Below are 25,597 nucleotides of genomic sequence, written 5' to 3' on the forward strand. Positions count from 1 at the left end.
AGCAATAAATAGTGCTTGTCCTCGCACAGTGTGACCAAAAATGTTCAGCGAAGTTTACGTCTGAAGTGCAGCGTTCTCTGCAGTTCATTGAGCTGGTTCTTTCATAATTGTAGTATTGATTGCACGACAAACAATTGATTGGTCAATCCCCCAAATGCAAAGTATATTATTTTCTTTAATCCCCTACAAATAGAGTGAGTGGAGTGAGTTTATGAAGCCCCGGTTTTGCGCATTAAACACTAAACACCTCAATCTCACCAGGGATTCACAACGTCTTTGAACCACTTCCCACACGCATACACACTTTTTTTTTTTCCCTGACAAAATAAACTATCTCATTTCAAGCTCCAGACAAATACATTCCACTCAGTGATTCCTTCCAGCTCTGTTTGTGGATGAATTGATTTCTCACTTTATTAACAAAACAAATGGTATTTTCTTTCAAATCACAAAAACCTTTTTCTAGAGTAGAAAATGCCTACCTGCCAAAAAGAATGGACAATTTAAATTGCATTATAACATGTTTACATGTAATTACAGGCTGTTGCAGTTTTGCCGTCCAAGTCCCAGACGCCTGTAATTTTAACACCCCCAACGCAGCCTCTTCACTTGGCCTGAGAGAAGAAAGGCAACAGATCTATAAAGGCAGCCAGAGTAATTGAATCCAACAGACAGTTAATGGAGGGAGCGTGTTGTGTTATTGTGGCCAGGGACGTGCGAAGGGGAACAGGAGAGGGGGAGAGAGGAGAGAAAAAATCTTTTTAGAATTCTGTGTGCAATTCGACATGTCCCTCGTGCTCGGTGTGAGGAGGTGACCTTACGTCTGCGTGTTCCACATTCCCTTCTTCCTGGTGATCGGTGTGCAGTGCACGGCCCGCAGGAATACGGGCCGGCTGCAGGCAAAGGTCATACAGAGGAGCCATCGGGCCTGGTGCATACAGAATACACATGTAGACACTGAGAGACACGAACGCAATCCAATCAGGTGTGTGTTGTATAGATTTACACCCACAGCTTTACCAACGGCACATATCTGATGGCACCGGCAGTTAGCCTCAGGCAGCAGCTAAACATTATATGTAACATCTGTGAACAACTGCATCAATAAATCATCACAGAAAATATTTGACTTTGAGATGGATTTGATTGAGCCAATGCAAATACAGTTGCTACCACAGAGAAATGCACTCCCACACAGCTAGAAAGACGCATGCGCAAACATTCATGCGCCAGAGGCTTGATACACACAGGCATGAAAACATACACACATACGGACACATGCCAGCGCACACACTGCATTCCACGCAGCTCCACAAGGCCATTGTGCCATTTCAGTTGCCCGTGGTTCCAAGGAGACAGAGCTCATTGACATTCCAGTAAATCAGACATCCTGATGGAGTTGACAGGAAGAATTATAGTGTGTCATCACAGCCATGACCACGTAGATGATTCTCAAGGGGACAGCGTAGAAAATAGCTGTAAAGGAAGAGGACTATGACAAAAATGTTGCCACGTTCACGATGCTTGTAAAATAAGACCGTTAATTAGGCTGCTGCTACAACAAAGAACGATCAAATGACATATCTGTATATAATGTGGTAAATAGTGCCACCGTTAAACAGCCATCATATAGCATTTGGTTTGGTAATATGAAATGCTGCTCTGTGTCTTGTAAACATAGTACATATACATATATTTTTTTTCTTGTGCGTCTCTAAAAGCTGTAGCTGACAAATAGAATCGCATTGCTGCGCCGTCTGAATCCTTAAAACCCGGCCCACAGGCTTATTAGCATGCTGCATGTTGGGAAAAAGCTCCTAAACAGCCTTACCTGATAGGCCCCTCAACTCTGCATAAGCAATGTTCCCCCTATCTACCACTTCAGCACAAACTCAATCAGTTCCTGATGCTTAACGCTAACCCAATCACCCTGTGCTAATGCCGTGCCACTTTTGCTTAGGATAATAAATGAGAAATGTCCACAACTGACCTGAAGACACTGACAATCAGCTGAGGCAGGCAGCAGGAGGATAGGGGTGACAGAAGAAGGTTCATAAGGGAAACAAGGAGGTCTGGGAAAAAGATTAGTTGTAGGTTGTTGGGGTGGCAATGGTGCAGGATCAGGAACAGAGATGAAGGTATCAAGGGAGTGAGAGAAAAGAGGAAAAGCAGCAGGGGAGGGGAAGAACAGAGGTGGCTGTTGGGAAACGAGAAGAAAAAAGGAGAGCGCGAGCCCCACATTGGTGGTGTGAGGAGGATGTAGCGTCCGCAGAGTAATGGTGATTGCAGTTGCTGGAGGATACACATAAAGGCTCCTGAGTCAGTGAATCCAAATGAGCTCCAAAGATCATCACGCACTGGGACATTATCACCAGTGACAGTGTTATTCCAGCCTATTGATCTGTTCTCACAATAAACTGATGGCATTTGAATATGCCAATAAGTTGATCTCAGCAAAAGCCTGAATGATTTGCTTTGGTCTCTGCAGAAGCTCCGGCCCTGAGGCCGCAACACAGGATTCCTACACATTTACATTCCCTTTGTTCCTGCTCACAGCGTTTTGAAATGTATGTTTTATCTGCTGTTTAATCTGCACCAGGGAACACACTGTTCTTTGCTTTGTGCTGACATATCTGTCTCTGTGCTCTCTCCTTTATAGGTTTAGCCCTTACGAGTGGTACAACCCGCATCCATGCAACCCCGACTCAGATGTAGTGGAAAACAATTTTACGCTGCTCAATAGTTTCTGGTTTGGAGTTGGGGCTCTCATGCAGCAAGGTATTTTCCTCAGCCTGTGGCTGCTGTTGCTCTGTGGAGCTGGAGCTCTCTATATCCCACTGTCTCTGAGGGCTGGGTTGTTTTATGCAAGCCAGCTGCAACAGAGAGACCTCTGGGGGTCCAGACAGAACTTAGAGTAAATGTGCATGTAATGTTTTTTTTGTTTTTGTTTTTTAATTCAATCAACTTAGCTCATAGGAACATGGAATAAACCTACAGTGTATGTGTATTTGAGAGATGAATATATGAGAGGCATAGATTTGAACAGCCCTCATACCACTTGAAATCAGATTACCTGTGTTTTAAAACCCTGACTTAGAGATTCTAATTTGAAGAAATATATATTAATGTTTTGTTTTTTTTTATCAACAGCATCTCAAATAACATAACTGCTGAGATATTTTTTCAAAAAAAGTTACAGTCTATAAATCTGCTCCTTATCACAGTAAGGATAGAGTGTAATACCCATTGTCCTCTCCTCTTGCCCTTGGCTCATCAGCACCTAGAGATCAGTGGGGTGTGGAGTCAGGATGTGAGGTTACCTTGGGTACATGACTCTCTGGCCCAAACAGCCTGTCACTTCTCCACACTGTTCTGAATGATCGAAATAGAACATGTTTATTTGATTTGATTGATCTATGCCCCTTGTCCCCAGGGGACATTTTAAATAGCACTTTTCTGTGTGTCCTGCATTATTTAAAGTGCTCACTTGGGGCCGAGACAAGATAATTTCACTTGTCTGAAACCCAACAATCATCTTGTTTTGAGAGCTCTCTGAGGTGATTTCATCTTGAAACGAGTGGCGCACCTGCTTCAGCCCAAACCTGAAAACTGAAGAGAGTTCTTGAAACAAGTTTTTTGTTGTTTTTAAAGGAACTAATTTTGTTTATTACACGATCAGAATAAATAATTAAATTCGAGATGAGAATCATGAGGACTTGCTGAGCATTAATGCATTTTGCAGTGTAACATTCACCCCTGCCACCTCCCTCACACCAGGCTCAGAGCTCATGCCCAAGGCCCTGTCGACTCGAATAGTGGGAGGCATCTGGTGGTTCTTCACCCTCATCATCATTTCCTCGTACACGGCCAACCTAGCTGCCTTCCTCACTGTGGAGAGGATGGAGTCGCCCATAGACTCAGCCGATGACTTGGCCAAACAAACTAAAATCCTGTACGGGGTGGTGGAGGACGGTGCCACCATGACCTTCTTCAAGGTAGCTGGGTCTGCCATGGTGTTATTATTGGGGTTTTATGGAGAATCTTTCTCACTTATTAAAGATATATTCTTTAAGGTTTTGGTTTTGATCTGGGTGATTGTTTGATTTAGGTGGTTACTGGTTGTAACAGTGAGTGCTGCTTAATGCCACAGCAAATACTGCTTGAGCATTTACTTTGTCATTAATAAAACACAAGAGCAACTGGTGTATCTGTTTACAGTGCAGCCAAAGTCATGCTGTTTTGATAAAGAAGTCAGTCAATAGTAACTGCAACTGCAGTCTGATTTCATTCTGCACACGATTCAAGTACTGTTTCACACAAAAGCACCCCACTGTGCTTTGTAGTTACCGTGCTGACAAGCTGGAGTTGTGCATCGCCCGATTCTTCACCTAACAACTTGGTGGTGCTGCTCCTTCTTGTTCCTTTAAATCCTGCAATATTTTAAACTGATCTGGTGTCAAAGAAATGCTGAATTTTTTTGTAGATGCATTTTAAAAATTGAATTGCATTTATTTCACAATAAAAGCCACCCGGTGTTTCACCAGTTCAACACTTAACGCGTGAAGCAGCTGCAGTAGGAAATGTTCAGTTTGCATTAGCCGTAACTTAACGCTGTTCTTATATGGTGTTAAAATCGATAACAGTAACAGTAGTAAAGGAATTGCATGCATGCATTGCTAAATGTGAATCCCTCATGCCAAGGTAGATATGAAAACTGCTATAACTGCTGTTGTTGAAAAAAATGCCAACCACAAATATTTAACCTCAAATATGGAGTTTGAATTATAACTTCCTTTCTTCCTTTCTTTTTCATTGACATGTCAATATGTGCAGATATTTCTCTCTTTAGTTTCTCAAATAAGTCCGGCAACTGCATTTTGCAATGACATCAACTGAACAGACCCACATAGTAAAAACTTACAGACTGAAACAGAATTATTATAATTAGTTTAGAGTTGACCACCGTGTCATTTCTCTTTTCTCCTTTTCTCTGGTGACTTGCAGAAGACAAAAATCTCCACCTATGACAAGATGTGGGAGTTCATGAACAGCAGGAGGCAGTCTGTGATGGTGAAGAACGTGGAGGAGGGCATCCAGCGCGTCCTGACCTCGGACTATGCCTTCCTCATGGAGTCCACCACTATTGAGTTTGTCACCCAGCGCAACTGCAACCTCACACAGATCGGAGGCCTCATAGACTCCAAAGCCTACGGAGTGGGCACACCTATGGGTAAATGACCTCCGACCTCTGCACGCCTCTGTGTTGTAAAGTGTTTGCATAGCTTTAGGTCAGGGAGAGGTACTGCAGAGATGCTATTTGACAGATAACGGTATATAGTGCGGATGATGGATAAGCTCTGAGAATGGAAAGGTTGACCTTTATTGATGGGGTCACGGGTGTAATGGTTCGACAGAGTGAGGTGTAAAAGGTTTACCTTAATGAAAAGCGAATGGCTGAAGAGGTTGAATTTATGGATAAGGTTAAAATGTGCCCAGGGCTCAAAAAAAAAAAAAAAAAACAGGCGCCATTTGAACTCTTGCCTCAGCAAGTGTGGTTTTTGTCAAGCCACAATGATTTTCTACCAGGATTATTTACAGAGTAGAGAAGAAAACTTGGGTTAAACAATGTTCACAAATACTTCTAATGGTGTGTTTTAGCCTAGTTTGGGGTCACAAAAGGCAAGATTATGAGTGCAAGATAGTGAAACAATCACAGAAAGCAACCCGAAAGTCAATTCAGTGCAATTCCCTATGAGTTACTTGACACCATCTGAATTGTATCTGAGCATTAAACCACAACAACAAAGCACTTCAGAATGTATAAAACAAGCACTAAGGACTGTTTTAAACTGCTTATTTGACCCAGCTCCTGACAAAATGGTGTTCTGAAATTTTAAAGTGCCATTATCCTGTGATGAAGCAGACGAGCCAAAAACATCAAAACCACTGTTTCTTTTTTAATTGGGCATTTTAGCGAATGATATCACGAATCACGTATTTTCTACCAAAAGTTTTGCTGCATATAAAGCATATGTCTGCGTTAATAAACGTGCAGAGCGCTGCGACCTACTGCAATGGCCACATCTATCATCAGTGATATGAAGGCCATCAAAATATAGAGGATTAATTCTGGCCATCCACATCTGGACCCGGCTGCCGCTGATGAGTATGAGGCCGTTAAAGATCTGCAGGGATGCCGTGATTGCCGTGGCTGGAACAAAGCTGAGGTGATGCTGTGATATATAGTCCCACTGTGGCTCTATAAGTGCAGAAGTACTTTCACTGATGCCCTTGAGATGGACACATAGACCTAGAACGTGGATCATTTCGTTCTTTTCATTCATGAGGAAAAGCATAGTGCATCAAATATATGACTACAAAATATAGCCCGAATCATTTTAATGCAGCAATAAGTGGTTTAGTATTTAAATGCATAAAAAAAAAAAAATAGTGATTGAAATGGGTCCGTTATCAGAGTTGTTACTGCCAATCAACTCATTTCAATCTCTAATCCTGATGTTCATTGCTCAGTATTTCAGAAATAAAGCTGATTATAGCCTGTTTCTTTTGTGATAAAAGAGGTCTGGAGATAATTACTTTATTAGTTCAAAGTGAGATCTGTTTTCATGCCAACGGTCCACTTCAAAGAGTAGGAATATTTTAGTTTTTTCAGCTGGTTGCTTTCTCCTTGTGTCCTTGTCCCAAACCTTATGAAGACCGCTACCTGTATGTCAACTTTTAGCCTACACCTTTTGCCCCGCTGAGCACTGTTTAGCAGCTCATTCCCTGTAGGGCTGTTACGGAGCAAGTCGTATAATAAGTCTTAACCTTTTAGCGCTTGTCAGTTTTCACACGTCCTGTTCCCAAAACGCAAATGCGTCATCTACAGCTATCGACTTAAACTGTGATCACATTAATACTTGAAGCCAGACAGTGTGGGAGTGATGGATGTCCTCTGGTGTTGAACATCTGTCAGGTAGTTGTGTATGCACAGTGTGTCAAGCGCAGTGCTTTTCCATTCGCCCAGGCCCCGCTCTCCATATCCTCCTCTCGAAGGACCCATCCTATTAGCATTTATCCAAGGCCTGCTTTGTTAGGCCATCATTAATCATTTGAAATATGAGGGGAGCCAGAATCAAGGGACTCGGATACTTGATAGATCTCTCATCTTCAAATGAAGCAAGCATATGCTTTTCACATGCACGTGCACTCGCATATATATACGACTGCATATTCAGAGCGCTACATATCTGCTGTACATGCACAGAATGTGTGGCTGTACATGTGTAGTTTAGGTGATCATCTCAGGCTGTGCACGTCATAAAGAAAAGCTCATGCACTCCTAAGCACACCACAGGTACACTTACAAAAATACAAGACTGTTCATGAACAAAGAAGTAAACAGATATGCTGTATATTTCAGTTTTTGTATTGATGTCCCCTTTGTCAGTCTAAGTACACAGAGACACTGAGATGAAAGGATGATGGATGGCAATAGATAAATGATAGATGAGACAGAGAGGGAATCAACTAAAGGGGCTGACAGGCAAAACTGTATGACAGCAGCAGACAAAATGATGCTACCTGCAACCTGAGGGCCAGAATCAGTTCATTTCCCCGGGACTTTTAGCACAAAATGTTCCCGTGTCCGTACAATGAATTCTATTACGTCGGCATTATAAAAATTTCACATTTTACCACTGTTTCATCTCTTTTAAGGCACTCTGAATAAGCACATGAGCCAAAGTGCCTTAAATGGGAATGGAAATGTACAACCAGGCTTCATTACGTATGATTTCTGTAATCACATAAATACACTAACAAGCTTTTAAAGCAGTTTATAAATGAAACATGAACGCTCACAGTAAGTACTAATCTTTCTTGGCCTGGTTGGGGCAGGGTGTGTGTTCTGCGCCTTGATCCGCCGTGGGTTGTGTCACACACGCTGCGGATGGGAAAGGAACACGACCCCACTTGGGTACTTCTGCAACGATTACTCCTCCTTTGATCACGCCAGCACCCGCTGCGCCTTAATGCCTTGTCGCTAATTCTGGCGCCTTCCCACTGTCTGTGGATTTGGGTTCTTTTACCCAACATGACATCAACATGCATAAAAACACACTGATAGAGAAACCCTATCTCCGATACACACATATAATCCCAAACACATATGCACCCATGTAACGTAGACCCCACTGACCTGCTCTGTTTGGGCTGTTTATATGCAGCATTTATGGCAAATGAAAGCGTGTGCAAACAGCAGCTAATTCGTCAGAATCAACAGCAGCTCGGCTACACAAAGCCAAGTCTTTGTTGCCAACTCCCTGTGCATTATAATTCACACACTGCAGAGAGGAGTGAGAATTTTAGAATCACTCTGTGAATATAGGGATTAGTGGGATTTGAAGGAGGACTCACAAAAAAACTCTCTCTAAGCAGCCAACAATAACATGACAGGTTATATGATCACATGCGAGCCGCAGCGTGTTTCATACACCCACCACAAATGATGTATATATATGTATATAACATATATTCAACAATGACAGTAATATACTACTAACAATGGCAATGATATACTGGGCCTAATCTGTTTTTTCCCTTTTTTTTTTTTTCATATTTTGCTATTATCCATGTTCAGCAGTCTCATGATGTGCTTTTGTCCCTGAAGGCTCTCCATACAGAGACAAGATCACAATAGCCATTCTGCAGCTGCAGGAGGAAGGGAAGCTGCACATGATGAAGGAGAAGTGGTGGAGAGGGAACGGCTGTCCCGAGGAGGAAAGCAAAGAGGCCAGCGCTCTGGGGGTGCAAAACATCGGTGGGATCTTCATCGTGCTGGCTGCAGGACTGGTGCTGTCAGTGTTTGTGGCTGTGGGGGAGGTCCTTTACAAGTCTAAACAGAACGCGCAGCTGGAGAAGGTACTGGAGTCTTTTCAGGTGCATTCAAATGAGTAAAGAGTTGGCCGTCTTTTTGTTGTCTTAAAGACAGTTGTTTCTGTCTCTTTGTTTAAGGTGTGTTTTTGTTTTGGATTTGGCATCCCGCCTTCATCACTCACCGTAATTCATGTCTCATTTTCTTATTTTACGTTATTTTTAAGGGAAATTCAACTATAAACCGAAGCAATTAAACCAAATTAAAATCAAATAAAACACAACATACATAATATACTGTACACTTATAGTGTGTAGTTTAGTTAGTTGAGTTTGCATGTCTGTTCTTTTTTGATAAGTTCACAAATTTTTCAGATCTGTCTTAAAACAATAGTCGTGCTCATATTTACATTGAAATAGTTTTTGGTGGCAGTAGTTGTTCCTCCTGTCCACACAGGCTGTGAAGAGATTCCTCTTTTTAGTTCTACATTCCCTGGAGGGACAGCGACGAGGAGACTTAATGTTCCACTTAAAAGACTGAAACTTTGGTTGATACTGTACTTACTTGATTTGTCTAACTCAGACTCGGCCTCATATCATCCTCTGCCGGACTGTAATGCATTTTTGCACAGAATGAAAATGATGAATATTGCCCCCCTTCTCTTAATTTGAAAATACATCAGAATGGAGTCTTTTACAGCCATTATGAGTGGACTGGATCTACTAACTATTTCAGTGTACATATGGGCACGTGATAATTGTTTTAAGAAAGGAAAATGCCTATATATGTGTGAGCTTACCCTTTAATCATATAATTTGTCTGAAATGAAAACATTCACTATGCACACAGAGCTGCATACGTGCAGCTTTTTTTCTCCTGCCTCTGGTTATGCTTCTTTCTAGCAAGACACTGAATGCAGTTCAAACTGTTCTGTCTGTGCTCTATTTTAGTACTGAGTGCACATGGTTCATCACACAGTGTGGAGTATGGGTTTTAGTGCACTTAAACTTGTGAAAGTCCGTTTGATTGCGTATTTTAATTATTTACATCTACAGAATTATCACAGCGCAGCGGCGTGTTACTTCATTGCGATAGTAATTAGTTTCTGGCTTTTTTTTTTTTTACGGGATGCATATGTTTCAGAGCACATCTTAGATATCATTAATCAAGAGCCGCAAGACTGGGTCACAATATTCAGATAATTTGCAAATGCCACAGTCTCTAGGCTGCCAAGGTGCTAGTAATTTACATGCTGACAACAAGCCGTTCCTTCTCTATTTTCTCGCCCTGTCAACCTCCTCCACCCTGACATCACCAGCTTTTTTTTTAACCCCCCCCCCTTTGTTTTCCATCTTTTCCCTATCAGTCTAATCCATATCCCTCCTCAATGTTATTCGCCATTTCTTTTCCCCTCACCTTTCCTGTCCCTCTCTACTCCTGTAATCACTCATCTTCCCAAGTATACAAAATATGCAATTCATACACCAGACATATATATGTGTGTGTGTGTGTGTGTGTGTGTAAAAAACTGTGGGGGAAAAAAAACAAAAATACCTGGTGCATAAGCCACCCACACATATCCATCTCACACACCTACACTCATACACAAACAGAAAAATAATAGCTTCATACTTTAATGCTCTCCCTCCTCTTATATCTCTTCTCCTCCTACTCCCTCTTAGAATTTGAATTAGATTTTGCATAATCAGAAAGTGAATGTATGGGAATTTGTCTTGGCAACATTGATGCACAAGCATATTGACATTTTATAGGATTTCACACCACATGCATTATGTAGGGACAACAGAAGCTCATATTACAGACGTTACATAACACGTGTCACCCTGTGAGGGGGTGATTGATGTTTTAAAAGAAGGTACCAATATTTTGGGATTTAATCTGCTGAAGTGGATGTTTTCTCCTTTGTTCCATATCTTTACATTTTCCTCCTGCATGCCAGAAATTACAAGTGTTGACTCTTTTGCTTAGGATTTAGTTCTTGGCAGAGTGTGGCAGGCTCTGAAACAGCATTCAGACCTTTGTGTGACAGTAAAGCTGAAAGGGGGGAAATCTGGGACACATCAGACATTTAAGTTAAGGCCTGTTTTTCAAAAAAAAAAAAATGTTTAGAAATTAAATTAACAGGTTTGACCTTATTGTCCACCTGTTGTCCATCCATTGTCCATTGCTGAAACTCAACTTGAGTTTCATCTTCCATCGAGTGCTGCTACATCTTTGTTTTCTTACCTTATTTTCAGTTTGTTGATGATCCAGCTCAGTAGCACTACCCATTCAATCTTTGCAATAAGGACAATGTTAAAGGGGTATTTCACCACCCTTACACATAAAGATAAACTTAGCCTGTAAAAAGAGCTGTGTATTGCCTTCTGTGGCTCTGGATGGATTTGCTGAAGTCTAAGAAATACCTTCAGCTGGAGTTTAACAAATTCTTTAAACCAGTGTTGCAAACTAGACATTGAGGGTTTGAAAGACCAGGCAGGGAGGTGGTCCCTTGAGATCAAAATCTTTTATTTTCTTATCAAAAGGGCAGCAGCACAATTATGCAACATGAAACCAACACTGAACCAATACATACAAAAAAAGATATATTTTCTTACTCTATATTTGCTCAGTAAATCATATATGTTGGTTTCATGTGAATTTCAACTGATTTTCGAAGAATTAATGCCACCATGTGAACAATTAAAAAGAAATTCCAATGTTGGTGCCCCCTAGTGGCAAAAAACATTGGTGCATGTCACTACCCCTCACAGATGTGGAGGGCAGTGATGTGACATGAATGGGCTGAAAGAATATAAATAAAATAGACAGCACCCAATTTTCTGTGGTACTGTCAAAGTTCTCCACAAAACAAATGCCATCAGTTTAGAATTCTCACAATATGAAAGCAAATAAAGTTTCAACACATTTTCTAGACAGTTATGTAGCCGAGGAGAAACTTCCACCATAATGGCAAAGGACCTAATGTCTTGCCAATATTCTGTACTGACTAAAATGCCAGTATTAGCTATATTCAACACAGCAGAGTTGTGTGGGTTTGAGTAATGTGGCAGACGTCATGGTGCCAGCCCTAATGTTTCCCTCTTTCCTGTTGCCCTCTGCAGCGATCATTCTGCAGTGCCATGATGGACGAGCTGCGCGTGTCTCTGAAGTGCCAACGCCGCCTCAAACAGAAGCCTCAGCCGCCCGTCATCGTTAAGACAGAGGAGGTCATTAACATGCACACGTTCAACGACAGGAGACTCCCAGGAAAGGAAACCATGGCGTGAGCACTGAACGTGTCCTGAACACACCCCTCAGTAAACAAACATGGAGGGGAGTCAAATTAATGCTGACTTAACCGCGAACTGAGGTTAGCAGTTAAAACAGGATTCCTTTTGAACCCACTTGCTTATGTAGACAGATGTTTCCTGTGGAAATATAGATACCTGAGCAGTGTCACCTCACTGTGACGTTCACTTTTTGAAGGGAGCTGGAAAGGAAGGACTCATGGGTTTGTGTTGATAAAGTATGTAAATTGAAATTGATCCAAGCAGGTTTGGGACAAGTCTGGTCCGCACTCGAAGTGGACTTGAACACACTCATACACACACACACACACACACACACATACACACACGTATAATACACATATGCACACACATATACACACACACACACGTATAATACACATATGCACACACATATACACACACACACACTCATCTTACACACTTGACACCTGTGCAGAAGAGAAAACTCTATTGTGACAGTAACACCAGATGTAGTTTTTCTGTTGATGTCAATGCCCTTTTGTCTTACCTCCATGTGTGTGTGACCCCATCGGTCCCTCCCTTCAGTGGCTTGAGTTTCTTTCAGATGATTTGAGCAAACACTAATCTCACACCAACAAAGGGAACGTTAGACGGAGCCAAATGGTTTACTATGAACTGATGTATAAAAGTGATATTTAGTTTGGAATCATCTATGCTGACCTTGTTGAATACTCATCATTTTCTTCTGTAATGCCTTTCTCGTGCCAAAGTTCTGCCATTGTATAGAACTTTCTACCATGCCTATTATGTTCAAAGCCTCTGCAAGCAACGTATACCGTCAAAGTCCTTCCTCATGTCCGTCCTTACACACGGTCTGCAGTTTTCACTCTGTATCAGTTGTTGTTTAAAATGCAGTATTTCTACAAAAATGTTTGTTTTTGTACAAGAACAAGACGTTTTGTAGTACTTTGTATCATGGTAGCCCCTCCCTGTGGACAAAATATGTAGCAGATACTAACTCAGCCCTCAAACTCTGACAACTGGTGGCTACGGGGCTTCAAACTCTGCTGTGTAGGGTTCATCTCTCTCGCTCTTTCTCTCTCTCTCGCTCTCTTTCTCTCTCTCTCTCTCTCTCTCTCTCTCTCTCTCTCTCTCTCATATCATTCAGAGATCTTTTTTCCGTCAGTCTCGTGGGGCCCGTTGTACATAGTGTCTGGGGACAATGTGGTGGATTTTGGTGGCTAAGAACAATGGAACCGTAAACGAAGGTGGTGACTCATTCTAGAAACTGCAACTGTCAGCGAAGTCCTATTCACAACAAGCGTGGTGAACTAACGGTAGCCATGATGAGTCACCATGAAAGACATAGTAAAACATGCAAATGTTGCTTGTGTTGAAGACAAGCATGTCTGTAGACACCAGGCTACAGTGGTGTTATCACACTACAGCTGAGCCTGAGGAAGCTGCAAATATTATCATGAGATTTTTGTCTTAAAGTCTTACTTTTTTTTAAACTAGTGAAAGTAATTATATAATTAAACAATATACTACAACTGAGACTGGGTTTTTGAGGTCAATACTGATTACTACATATCGGCAAGTAGTACTTGTTTTAAAGTAAAAACATAAAGTTTTGATATGGAAACATTCTGAGCAGGACATAAGACAGTTTACTTGCTAGTGGCTTCTGTTGGACTGAACTGTTGCTAAAGTACCTTTGAACTTGTTTGACATTTCTGTACTGCAATTTCTTCGTACTTGTCAGCTGACATATACATCAATACCAGTGTATCTGCTACAAGCTAATACCAGCCGTTCTGTCGGCCTCAAGAAAATTATTGTAATTTGTATTTAAAACAAGGTTGAAATAATCTCATGGCACTGACAGATATTTTACACTTGTTTCAGAAAATATTGCCTTTACGATTCAATAACAGACAAAAATGATTTGATAAGATGTAGATTTCAGCACCATGAGGTCCGTTTAGAAGCCATTCTGGAGTTTTCAGTCCATGTCAGACGATCTTCACGAGCAGATAGAGTTTGCTCAGTTGTCTATTTCAACTTATAAGCCAACACGGATGAGAAGTCTGTGAAGTGCTCATAAAAATGGAAATCTGAACATTTACACTTCCGACTGGGCAACTCTGTCTGCTGATGAAGATCGTGTATAATGATCAAGAGCCTCAGTCTGGCTACTAAATGGACCTTGTGCTGGTATTGTTTTTTTTTTTTGTTTTTTTTTTTTTTTTTTTAAACAGCTGATTCCAAGGCACAGAATGAACTTGACAGGCCACTTGTGAATGTATGAAGCGGCACAACTTCTAAGTCTGATGTGGGAATAAACAGCAGCTTCGAGTGAAGTGATACCAGGCATCACTTCACTCATGTTTCCTCAAGTGGACTTGAGAAACTCGGGGGAATGGTGTCGATGATAGGGCGGATGGACGGAGCAGATCATTTATCCACTAATTGTCTCCAAATGTGTGTTCTCTTCACCAAGTGACACGATCGCATCTGGCCCCACGACGCCTCTTGTCTTTTAACTCTGTTCTATGTTGTGAAATGACAAGCATACTTGGTAGGTCACTACATCACTGCCCCTGTCTTCCCGCTCTCTGTTATTCCAGAGATTTCAAAGACAAAAAAGAAAAGAAAAAAAAACGAACACTCACACAAGGGCCAATGCTAGTGATGACATCTCTGCTGTATATGAATGGATATAGTTAATGACTTATTTGAAACAACCACATATACACATGATGAAAATTGACAGGGAAGACGTAATCTTGAGACTCCTTGGCATTCTACCAGTGTTGCTTGTCATTTTCCACCCAGCTAAATCTGTTGGCACGAGCTGAAGTGATTGAATACCTGGAAACATTTATTAGAAACGACTCCAAAGGCTTTGCTGTCCTGTCGAAAACAAATATGAGCTCATGGAATTTGACATTGATGCAAGGTTTTACAAATAATGTCATTAAAAATGTCATAATTGTAGTTTTGCCTTATATTTCTCATACAAACCTTTCTCATTCTTTTGGAAACAAATCAGCAGAGAACAGGATATCGTTTGATATCTCATTTTAGAGTGCATCGATGCCATCGAGTATAATGATGAGCATTATGTCTTGCAGTATTCTGAAATGTCAGGCTCTTCTAATTGATTAAATGCCCAAAGACTTGATTTGTATTATCTAAATGAATACATTAGGTAATTGCAAAATTGTTAATCAAATCAGGATTGCGAGCATGTTTTGGGCAGCTGTTTTCCTGACTTGCTCCCTGGCTGTTGGTGCATCTTCCCACCTGGCTGTGTGCCGGGCTGTGTACCACTTTCTCTGACCACACAGTTTCTGAAATATCCCTCCGAGATCACGGAAATCCAGATGACTGTAAGTATATAGAATTCACAATGATACACAGGAGACTGCACAGCCTGACAGAAAGGCCCCGAGAATGTTTCACGCCTTCTGACTCTCTGATTTTTTCATTGTTTATTGTTATTTCCCTCCCACAGGCGGCGGCGGGCGGTCAGACAGCTCTGGGTTTCTGACAAGGTTTTTCTGGGAGTAATGATGAAAACCGTTTCTGCAGGCCGACCTCTGCCGCCACAACATAAATGGCCACCCCATCTGCCCTCCAGATTGACAGGGAAGGTCAGAGCATGCGTCAGTGCGTTCAGCAGGGACCGTTTAGTCTGTCACACTTATTTCCATCATATTAAATCCTCTTCCTCCTTCTCCTAAGTGGTCATCGGAAAGGTATCCTTGGATAACATCGTGTTCATTAGGCAATTAATGGCTGAGATTGCGTTGTGGACAGAAAATTGCTTTCTGAATGTGACTTTGGTTTGTCACAAAGATATTATAGGCTAATAGCACTTGCCAAGGAAGGTTTTGTGAAGGAGGAAATGTATTTCTCTGCTCATTTCCCAGTGAGTTTAATAATTCAAGATACCACATTAAGAATCATGTAAGCCCACTTTGATTTTTTTCTGTTGAACAAGTAGCAGTACATGTACTTGTAAAGTCACATTAGGGGTGAGATATATAATGACACACAATATATCATCAGAGATTTTACCGTACAGTTTATACTGGTGGTATCTTTTCCCCTTAGTCTTTCTTGGTGTGATGTGATGATGATTTGATGATGTGATGATGAACCTTGATTTCTCAGGTGTTTAATTTGCTTGATTAACCCTAAAAGAGACATTCCTGTCTGGTTATTGTTTCCACTTTTTACCAGCCATTGATGGCAAAGTTGTTCAGTTGTTCATTCCACCACTTTGGCCCAGACTGAACTCAACTTCTGGACAGATGGACATTTGTGTTCCTAAAAAAAATCCCAGACTTTTGTGGGGTTTTATTGTGAAATATCAGGTCCAAATTTTTAGGTTTGCTGAGCCCTAGCATACACAACTATAGATACTTCACACCCAGAACAACGGAAGTACTTGTTGCTTTAAAAAAAAAAAGAAAAAGGCAAAAATTCAATTTAAAGCCTTTTTATTCACCCTTCTTAAGACCAAAGCAATCGCTGATTCCTGGCATCGTCTGCGTGAATAATTTAATGATCTGTTACCATGTGGCTCATATCAACAAAGCTGGTAGCAATCTCTGGTGCGATATCCAGCCTGTGGTAGCTGATTCCCCCTCTGTAGACATTTCAGGTCTCCTTTCTGTGGAGTTCAGCATGTATAATACGAAATCCTGGGGAAATGCAATAAACGGGGAATTGCAGTGGCTGGCTGAGCCGGGCAGGCGTTGTTGGTTGAAAAGTGATGATTTGGTACGCATAAGGATCTTGCCCAGCAGTGACATGTGTCTGCCCAGAGATAGCACGGGGAGGGGTGGGGGGCGCATATTGGAAGAACCATGGGCCCCACACAAAGAAATCTAATGGTTTTACTGGAGCTAAGTGTATTATCTGCGTGAGCAAGTGAGGGTTTGCTTGTAGAATCTCCACCATTTGCCACCTGTATGAGAGTTTCGACAGTCGCACACGTGTGCCCGTGGGGGACAAACCCAGTTTTGGCTGCAAATGAATTTCAATTTGAAGAAGTGATCTTTTGTGTCATGTAGCAATTCGTTTGGATGTGGTTTTCTATCCGAGTGTTTTCTCCCAGTGGCAGATGTGTTGTGGTGGGTGGCAGCTGCAGAATGGAGGAGCACAGCTTGCTAAGTGATTCACCCCGCTCCTGGCGTCTCGGTTACCCCATGAGTCTTTTCACTGACAATGTTTTCATTTCTATTTGCTTTATGTGTAACTAGAGTGGTTGGCTCGATGCTTTGACAGCTCTGTCAGGAAAATGACAGTGCTGGTTGTCTCTCAGAGTCGGGGTGAGAGAAATTAATGGGGCGTTTTGGAGGCTATTTCATTTTCATGACCTATTCCACACTGGTCCTGAGAAAAGTAAGGAGAATATGACACTCATGACACTAAATCACATTTCAGATGAACATGTTGATGGTGCTCAGTCCGATAAAATCCCCGGACTGATATTGCGGATGAGCTCACTATCTGATGACATCTGCTGCGTTTTTTTTTTTTTTTAAATGCACACACCGGAAATAACTGTGTAGAACCAGTCATATCTCCTGACAGGGGAATCGCTGTTTTGTTCCCTGCTGTCAAACAGCACTCTAGTTGCTCACCAAAATCCCCCCATTAGGTTCTCTCAAACAAATGTTCTTTCTCCCCCCTTTCTCTTTCTGCCTTTGAGTCATTCATACTGTTGATTCCACCTCTGTAGAAATACATCAGGCATAAGGCCTTTTTCTTTCATCAAGGCCGCAGCTTTAAAGTAATTTTCCTCCTCTCATAGGGAGCCAAATGGAGACGAGAAGATGTCGATTCTCTCATCTCTTTGTCTGTCCCCTTTGATCTCTTTCAACATGAATTCCCAATGCACGGATAGTAAATGGGATTTTTTTTTTTTTTTCTGTCTTCCTCTGGAGCACGGTTGATCATACAAAATTGACCAGAAATGACTCCTAATGACCCCTGTGTTTTACTCAAAAAAAAAAAAAAAAAAAAAAAAAGAATACCCCAAAACACACTCCTGGCTATCATTACTCATAGTGCATTTTAATGAAGGATGAATAATTCAGGGTGCACTTGTAGATGTAATAGCCCAGTGCGCTGATGCTGTGAACATCTTTATGGGGGCATGACCATCTACGTGCTTGTGTGCGTGTGTGTTTTGGGGACGGGGAGTGTTTTGTGAGAAAGTACAAAGGTTTCCACAGTGGCTGCATGCCGGTGTGTGTTGTTGTCTGTCGCATTAACAGACAGCAGTTGTGATTTATCTTGTATTCCCAGTGCAGAGGCCCCCTCTCTCTCACTGGAAAGGTTAAAGCATACAGCCTGGAGGCGGCACTACAAAGGTCAACATGCAGTTTAGGAATGAGGAATAGGACGATAGAGAGAAAGACAAGGAAGAAATGTACTCCTCTCATCTTCTCGGCCCGTGTACTGTCTTTGACGTCCTGAAAACACACCCAGTAATGTTTGCAGCAAAGGCCCAGCAGTATTTATCCTTTAGTTCTCTCAATCCTTTCTCCCCTGTCCTCTACTACTACTTCTTCTTACCACCACCTCCCCGTGATACTTCCAATATCACAAGCTGTAAAAATAGCTGACCTTGACAAAGCCATCTCCAGAGATTGTATATGAAAAAAGAGGAGCTGAACAGGGAAATGATGGTGGGTAACAAAGGGAAACTGTAAACAAAAAGCGTGCGTTTAATGGACCCCCTCAAGCCTGGATGTGCTTAGGAGGAAGACAGTGCGAGAGACAGCTGGTTATAAAAAGCAAGGCGCTGGGCCATTAAAGAGGAGCGGGAGAATAGAGAGAGGGCTGCGAAGAAACACCAGCGTCTTCGGTGAGTCAGATGTGTTGAGGTGATTAATCTGCTTTGGCTGTGTCCTTCACAGGCCCGAGGGGGGAGGACAATGATACGGCAGCACTAGGTTTCCCCCTAGTGAGCAGAACTGAGAAGTGAAAGAATGAAGAAAACCGACGTTCTTCGCTCTGAGCTCTATCATCACTTACTGTGAGTTTCAGTGACATGTAGGTGCTGTGATTGATGTATATAACTGTTTCTCTTGTCAGATAACTGAAGACCTGTAAAGAAGAGGCTTTATTCAAGGTCAAGACTATGAAGTGGACAAGAATTGAGTGAGTTGAAATGGTTTCAAAAAGCTCTTAAAGGATAACAAGCAGAACTGAAGTTCTCCTCAGCTGGTGTGATTATGATGTGATCATGACCAAATTAATTATTTGATCAATTAATTGATTGCTTTAATTATAACGGGTCATCAAAAAGAAAAATGCCTCTTATAACGTCCAAAAGCTCAAGGTCACATCTTCAAATTGTTTGACATGCTTCTTAGACCTAAGGGTCTAAGAAGCATGTCATGTGACCACATCCTGCCATCTTTCTCCCCAAATTTCCAGTCACTCTATCTGCACCAAGCCCCTCAAGCCCCAAACCCAATTTACAGTTACATAAAACAGAGAAAATTTATCCTGAGTTTTATGTAGGTTTATGTAGGTCAAGCTTCAACAAAATGCTGGAACCTTCCCATAATGCAACTTGACAGCATCTTTCATCAAACCCTCCTTGTAACAGGGGCCTTCTGATCTAAATTTGTAGTCTCAAAGCTCAGGTTAAAGTAATCGTTCACTTTATCTTGTTAGACTTTGCAAAGCTCCTCCAGAGCTACAGAAGATAAGTTTTCACAGTGTAGCTAGAGCTACCCATGGTTAGTGAACTGATAACAGTAAGTAAGTAAAACAAGTGTATGTGCAAATGGGTGAGTGTATTTTAAAATCTGAATGAATCTGAATGAAACACAGAAAAGAATGTCCAAGCAAGCATTCAACCACTTCAGTCTCTGGTAGGAAATTATACATACTTTAATGCCAATATAATATGTTTATTTTCCAATCAAGTAAAACATTTAAGACATATTTAAAAATCCAATCCAAGATTCACAGAAATAAAAAAGGCAGTACACTTATATTGGGGCTAAAATAATGAGTGATATGCACATAGAAGAACATTATTCCCCATTCAAAAGCAATCAGTGCTTGGCTCTAGACGTACTCCAGAGAAAGAGAGTTCAGAAGACTCCCTCTGGCCATGATGTAGAGAGTAAAAACACAAACAAACATGAGAAATGTGAGGTTATCGGTCAATACAAGGAGGTATCTGCACTTTAAAACTGCCTTGGTTGGATTTATAGGTCCTTTAGAGGTCCAATGTTCCAGTATGATTTCATGTACATAAACACAATATGAATTTCCGACATGATACAGTTCAGTTAAAAAAATAAACATCATAAATGATCATCCCCCTACAACACATTGTTTCTCCAGTCAAGGCAAAGCATAGAGCAGCTGACAAAGGCAGCAGTTGAGGTATGTGAACTTCAGTCTGTCTGCAGTCATCTCCAAAACAACCACATGAGGGAGCAGTGAGACTGACTGCTGAGGTTTCCCTGTCTGGGATCAAGGCATAGTACATCCTGTCTGTCTCCAAAGGCTTTTGATACATTATTAAGGATCATTCAGGTTTCTGTCTTTGTAATATGAATGTTTTCTTCATATCATTCTTGGGTTTTGGGATAGGTCTTTGGAGCAGGTGTGCATGGTCTTATTTAAGCCATGTATTGTCTCATCTGACAAGCATCTGAAAAATCTAGACACGCTTTTCCTTTCATTTTATTATATTAATTGAGATCATTCTATTTTAATTGGCATTAAATTATTGCCTTTTCAAGTGAGTGATTAAATGACCTTTGAAGATTTGAGAAAAGGCTCAAAAAAATTCAACAGGATTTAAAGTTAAGCTCTGGTTAGCTTAGCTTTGCACAAAGACTGGAGCCCCAGTTTGTGCCTCTCATGTATTAGGTAGTAGTAACAGTAACCATAGGTTTATCTAAAAGATAATTAACTAGCTATGTTGGTTCTGAAGGTATTTTCAGAAACCCCCAAAGACTTGTCTGGGGTTCTTCTGTTTTTTTGGTTCTTCTGGTCAGTTATCTTTTAGAGAAACTGACGGTTACCTCTGTGACTTGAATGAATACTAATACAAGAGATGCAAAAAACTGGGACTAATGCTTTGCCATCAGCTGGTTAGCTTAGCACAGAGACTAGAAACAGCCACCCCGGCTCTGTCCAAAGGTGACAAAAGGATTTAAGATTTTTTTCCCAAAATGTGGAACTTTTCCTTTAAAACAAGGCTCTTTTTTTAACAGGCCTTTGAGTACTGTGTAATGCCACATCTTGATTAACACCACTGAGGGGCAGAAATGCACCAGTGTTGACTCTCAGATTGGTGTAAATTTCAAATTAAGTTAGGATTGGGATCTAACAAATGTATAACCACACTCCAGATTTTTCTTGATTTCATTTCTTGTAATATTCTGTGGCAGCAAATTACATCTGAGACACCATGTTCCCTTTTCAAGGTCTGACAATCAAAGTGAGCCCTCTGCTGAGATACCACTGGTACATTCAGGATCGCAAACGTTTGATCTTGGGTAAAACCGTGCGCAACATTTTTGATGATTGCATGGATGAGACACTTTGCTTGTGTTGTCTCATGTTTGCATGATTCTGACAAGTGAGAAAATATTAATAACACGATTCCACCAATTTGCTATCCTACATGCAGCCTTGACAAACGATTTGATTATCATTTCTAACTTGAGGGGACTATTTGAGAGGTCTTCTTGGCTGTGTTGAATACTGAACAGGGCAATTAAAAAAAAAGAGATCAATCAGTAGTTACATTGATTGGAAGAAAATATAAAGCTACTAACAACAATATTACTATATTTTACTGTCATCGTGTATTTTGTTCGTAACTGGCATAACTCCATATGTAGGCTGCAACATAGTGATTCTCTCAGCTGAGTGTGAACTGTAATACTACGGTCATATGCAAAATCAATCTTTAATCTCATGAGCTAGTTTTTAAAAAGTAATGATAATATTAATCTTCATAAACATTTTTTTTTTAGAATGACGTCTATGCAAGGTCACCATTAGTACAAAAATCTACTGATTTCATGTTAAATGTTAACAATGCCGCTCTAAACTGCAAATGGAGTTTGCAACAAAAAGGAGCATCGTCTCCAAACCACATAACGTCTGATTATCTGAGGCTGTAAAAAAAAAAAATGGCCGACAAAGGCCATTACCATGGAGCCCAAAAAGAAGAAATCGTCTATTTGGTAATAGGGTCAGACAAACAAAACATAGAGATAGGCACTCCTTGTGCGAAGTACAATCCTATTCTTCTCCACTGTTAGCCCATCATATCAAGTGGTTACAAAAACGGTTATGATAAAATACTTACAAACTAAAAACAACAGTCCATGTCTTTTCAAAATGTGTTCATACGGAAATGTAAAATATTTCATACTTAACACGTCTAATAGCTAGCCCATCAAACTGAGGTAAACTCACTGGCTGTCTGCAGCTAAGGGATGAGTGTATACTGACAGTATAGACACAAAGCTGGCAGAAAAACTTCACCCTGGATGTGTGAGACAAACACGCCCATTCTGAAAACTTATGTAAAACCTTCAAAAAGGGCTTTGATTGTAAGATATTTTTGGAGTCACAAGCGATGAGTCATTTCAGGGCCGATTCGTTGAAAATGCCGTGTGACTCTAGTGCGACAAGTGGCAAGTTAATCAACAAACAACTGCATGGAGGAGGTAGAGGGGGCTGGGAGGAGGTAAGTTAAGTTTGTGGAGGAAACAGCGCATATGAGGTAGGCTTTTTGCTGTAAACAAAAAAAAAAAAAGAGAGAGAGAGAGAGTTTTGCAGTAAAAGAAAAAAGTAACTCATCAAATCTGGGAAGGAAGACCAGGGAGTCTGTGGCAACACTAGGGAACGTCTCACACAACACCTCAGTACAACAGAGACCTACAGTTAATCATACAAGCTCATCAAAAAATATACAAAACAAAAAGAAATGCACGACTATGTATAACTCAAGAGGTAGTTGCTAATATCAGTACATGAATCGGTTACATACGTCTCTTCACCATTGCTTAACAGAGTTTGTTGAGTCAGTCAGTGGATGATTCCCAAAAGAATACAATACATTTTTTTTTTGGTTAATTCCCTGAGAACAGTTCATCATCCTGAGAGGAATTGTGAGTAAAAATGTAAAAATACATCATACAAAAAGATGTTGTTTCCATAGAGATTTGAGCATGGCCTGTGCTCCTTCTGTGGTTTGGTCATTCACTTTTTTTTTCTGTCATGCTGCATTGTTGAGATTCGATTTTTAACGCACACACACACACACACACACACACACACACACACACACATTCAAAAAGCTGTACATTTACAAAAAAAAATAAAAAATACAACCGCAGTATTGCTCTTTCAGCAATAAGTCCCTCTTATTCTGAAAGAGCAAGGATAGCGAGCACGTCAGCAAGTCTTACCTTTAAATGCCTTCAAAAAAATAAAGCCAAACTCTTTGGTATAGAAATATACCAAAAAAAAGTTGGTTGTCTTACTTAGAGCTTTTAAAAACACACAAGCTAGTTTGATATCATCATACAAAGTTATTTGATTTGTCAGAACATTAAGATACAACTCCAAAGCGACCCGACGTGAACTTTGTGAGGAGTCGACTTCAGATAAGCTCTTTTCACATTCAATATGGTCAGAGAAGAGTTGTTAGGTCACAAATAAGTGCCACTAAAGCCATGCTTGGGATTCAAGTTATACCAAAAGCAGCACTCTTTCTCTCTCTCCCTCTCTCTCTCTCTCTCTCTCCCTCTTTCTCTCACTCCAGTGAGTATGAAGCAGCAGTGACGGCGTCTCATCCCGAGGACGAGTGAGCGTTACCTGGCTGGTGCTAACTAACAAATGGTAGGCACAGATGGAAGAGGAACAGGTGGTTCGATCTTACAGCTGGGAGAGCGAATCGCTTGACGTTCTGTGACATTCATCTTCAAGAGGAAGAACTGGTGAGGTATTACGTAAGTAGAGCAGCTGTGATGATACTGTAATGGTCTGATACTACACCTCTAATAAAACAAGGCGAGCCTTTGTGCTGTGTCAGAGGCGATTGCCGACTATTTGAACTGATGATTAAGAAGGCATGGAGTTAGCTTTTTAAAAAAGGTCAGTCTGTTTTGTCGTGGATGAAAACAATTAAATAGAGAGAGAGCTATAAGTTTTCACACAACAACAAGGTATCCCATGCAATATACAGGGCTATTCACCTATGTCAGAGCTAATTCCTTACATATGCATTACTTAAAGTTAAGAGAATTTCAATTATATCTTGTGGCTTTACATATATATTAATGACTTATACTATGATTTATAAACTGCAATGTTATTTTAAACTAATTATACAACAATCAAAGTGGAAGTCTAACGATCGATTCGTTACCTTGAATCTAAACTATCTAGTTTAATTATATGATGTCTTTTCTAAGACGTGTCTATCTATTATAGTAGGAAATGGGAAGGTTAATAGTGTTGACCCGCACCTGGAGAAGAGGTGCTCCAGTCTGATAGTTTCTTTCTTTCAGAGCATGCACAAACACACACATACAAACACACACTTTCTCGTTTTCTATCTCAGTCGTGCACATGCATGCACAAACACACATGCTCACTCTTTGACAATCAGTTGGTCCAGTCTGTTTCACGTAAGAGAGAGGTATGTAGTGAGTGTTTCAAGAGCAGCAGCTCACCTTCTTTAAAAAAAAAAAAAAAAAAAAAAAAACATTCCCTCAGGAATCCATAAAGTTTCCCCAGAGATCTTTATAAGCCAAGCTAACAACCCTAAGGGTCTGGATTATCGCTTAGAGGGTCTCAAGCTTTTAAAAGTCTTCTTCTAATCCTTCTTAAAATGAGCTACCGTGTGTGCTAAAAGGATGCATCATGATTTTTCGGAATGATTAGGCCTACAGGATATAAATTTGCGGCTTTAAAATCGACAACATCTGTAAGGAAAACGTATTCAAAATGGCCGACACTTAGGTCCAAAGGGGGAGGGAAGAGGAGAGAAAAAAAAAATCAAACCAAGATTCATACCACGTTGTTTCACTCTTGAGCTGCACTGATTGAAACAAGAAAAACAGTCATTCCCTGCAGTCACCATCCCAGCGGTGGTTGCCATAGCTGCACCAGATGACTGCAAGTCAGTCAGTCAGTCACACACATTCATGCACGTCCGTACCCCATTGATCGTTGCCATAGCTGAGCTGGTTAGAAAAATTAAAAAAAAAAAAAAACAAAACAAATAAAATAAAGTAAAGAAATTAAGACCTCCCATTTTTTTCACAGGTGTGAGGTAGATGAGGGGGGGCTTCAGGTATCCTTGATTGAAGGAGGGGACATGAGGGTCTGGGGTTAGCGGTGACAGGTTCACCTCTATGGGCTGTTT

The 25,597-nt window shown here is 40.9% G+C and overlaps 1 protein-coding gene across 1 annotated transcript in view; it reads left to right on the top strand.

The window, feature by feature from the left end:
• The window catches only part of LOC121199381 (glutamate receptor ionotropic, kainate 2-like), a 54,083-nt gene extending 41,918 nt beyond the window's left edge, over positions 1-12,165 (top strand). The window contains exons 12-16 of the mRNA XM_041064004.1: positions 2,660-2,778; positions 3,778-3,995; positions 5,005-5,230; positions 8,672-8,922; positions 12,001-12,165. Coding sequence (XP_040919938.1) covers positions 2,660-2,778; positions 3,778-3,995; positions 5,005-5,230; positions 8,672-8,922; positions 12,001-12,165 — 979 coding nt within the window. The remainder of the gene's footprint in view (positions 1-2,659; positions 2,779-3,777; positions 3,996-5,004; positions 5,231-8,671; positions 8,923-12,000) is intronic.
• The last annotated feature ends 13,432 nt before the right edge of the window (positions 12,166-25,597 follow it).

Source organism: Toxotes jaculatrix, chromosome 19 (genome assembly GCF_017976425.1).
Source record: "Toxotes jaculatrix isolate fToxJac2 chromosome 19, fToxJac2.pri, whole genome shotgun sequence".
NCBI lineage: Eukaryota > Metazoa > Chordata > Actinopteri > Toxotidae > Toxotes > Toxotes jaculatrix.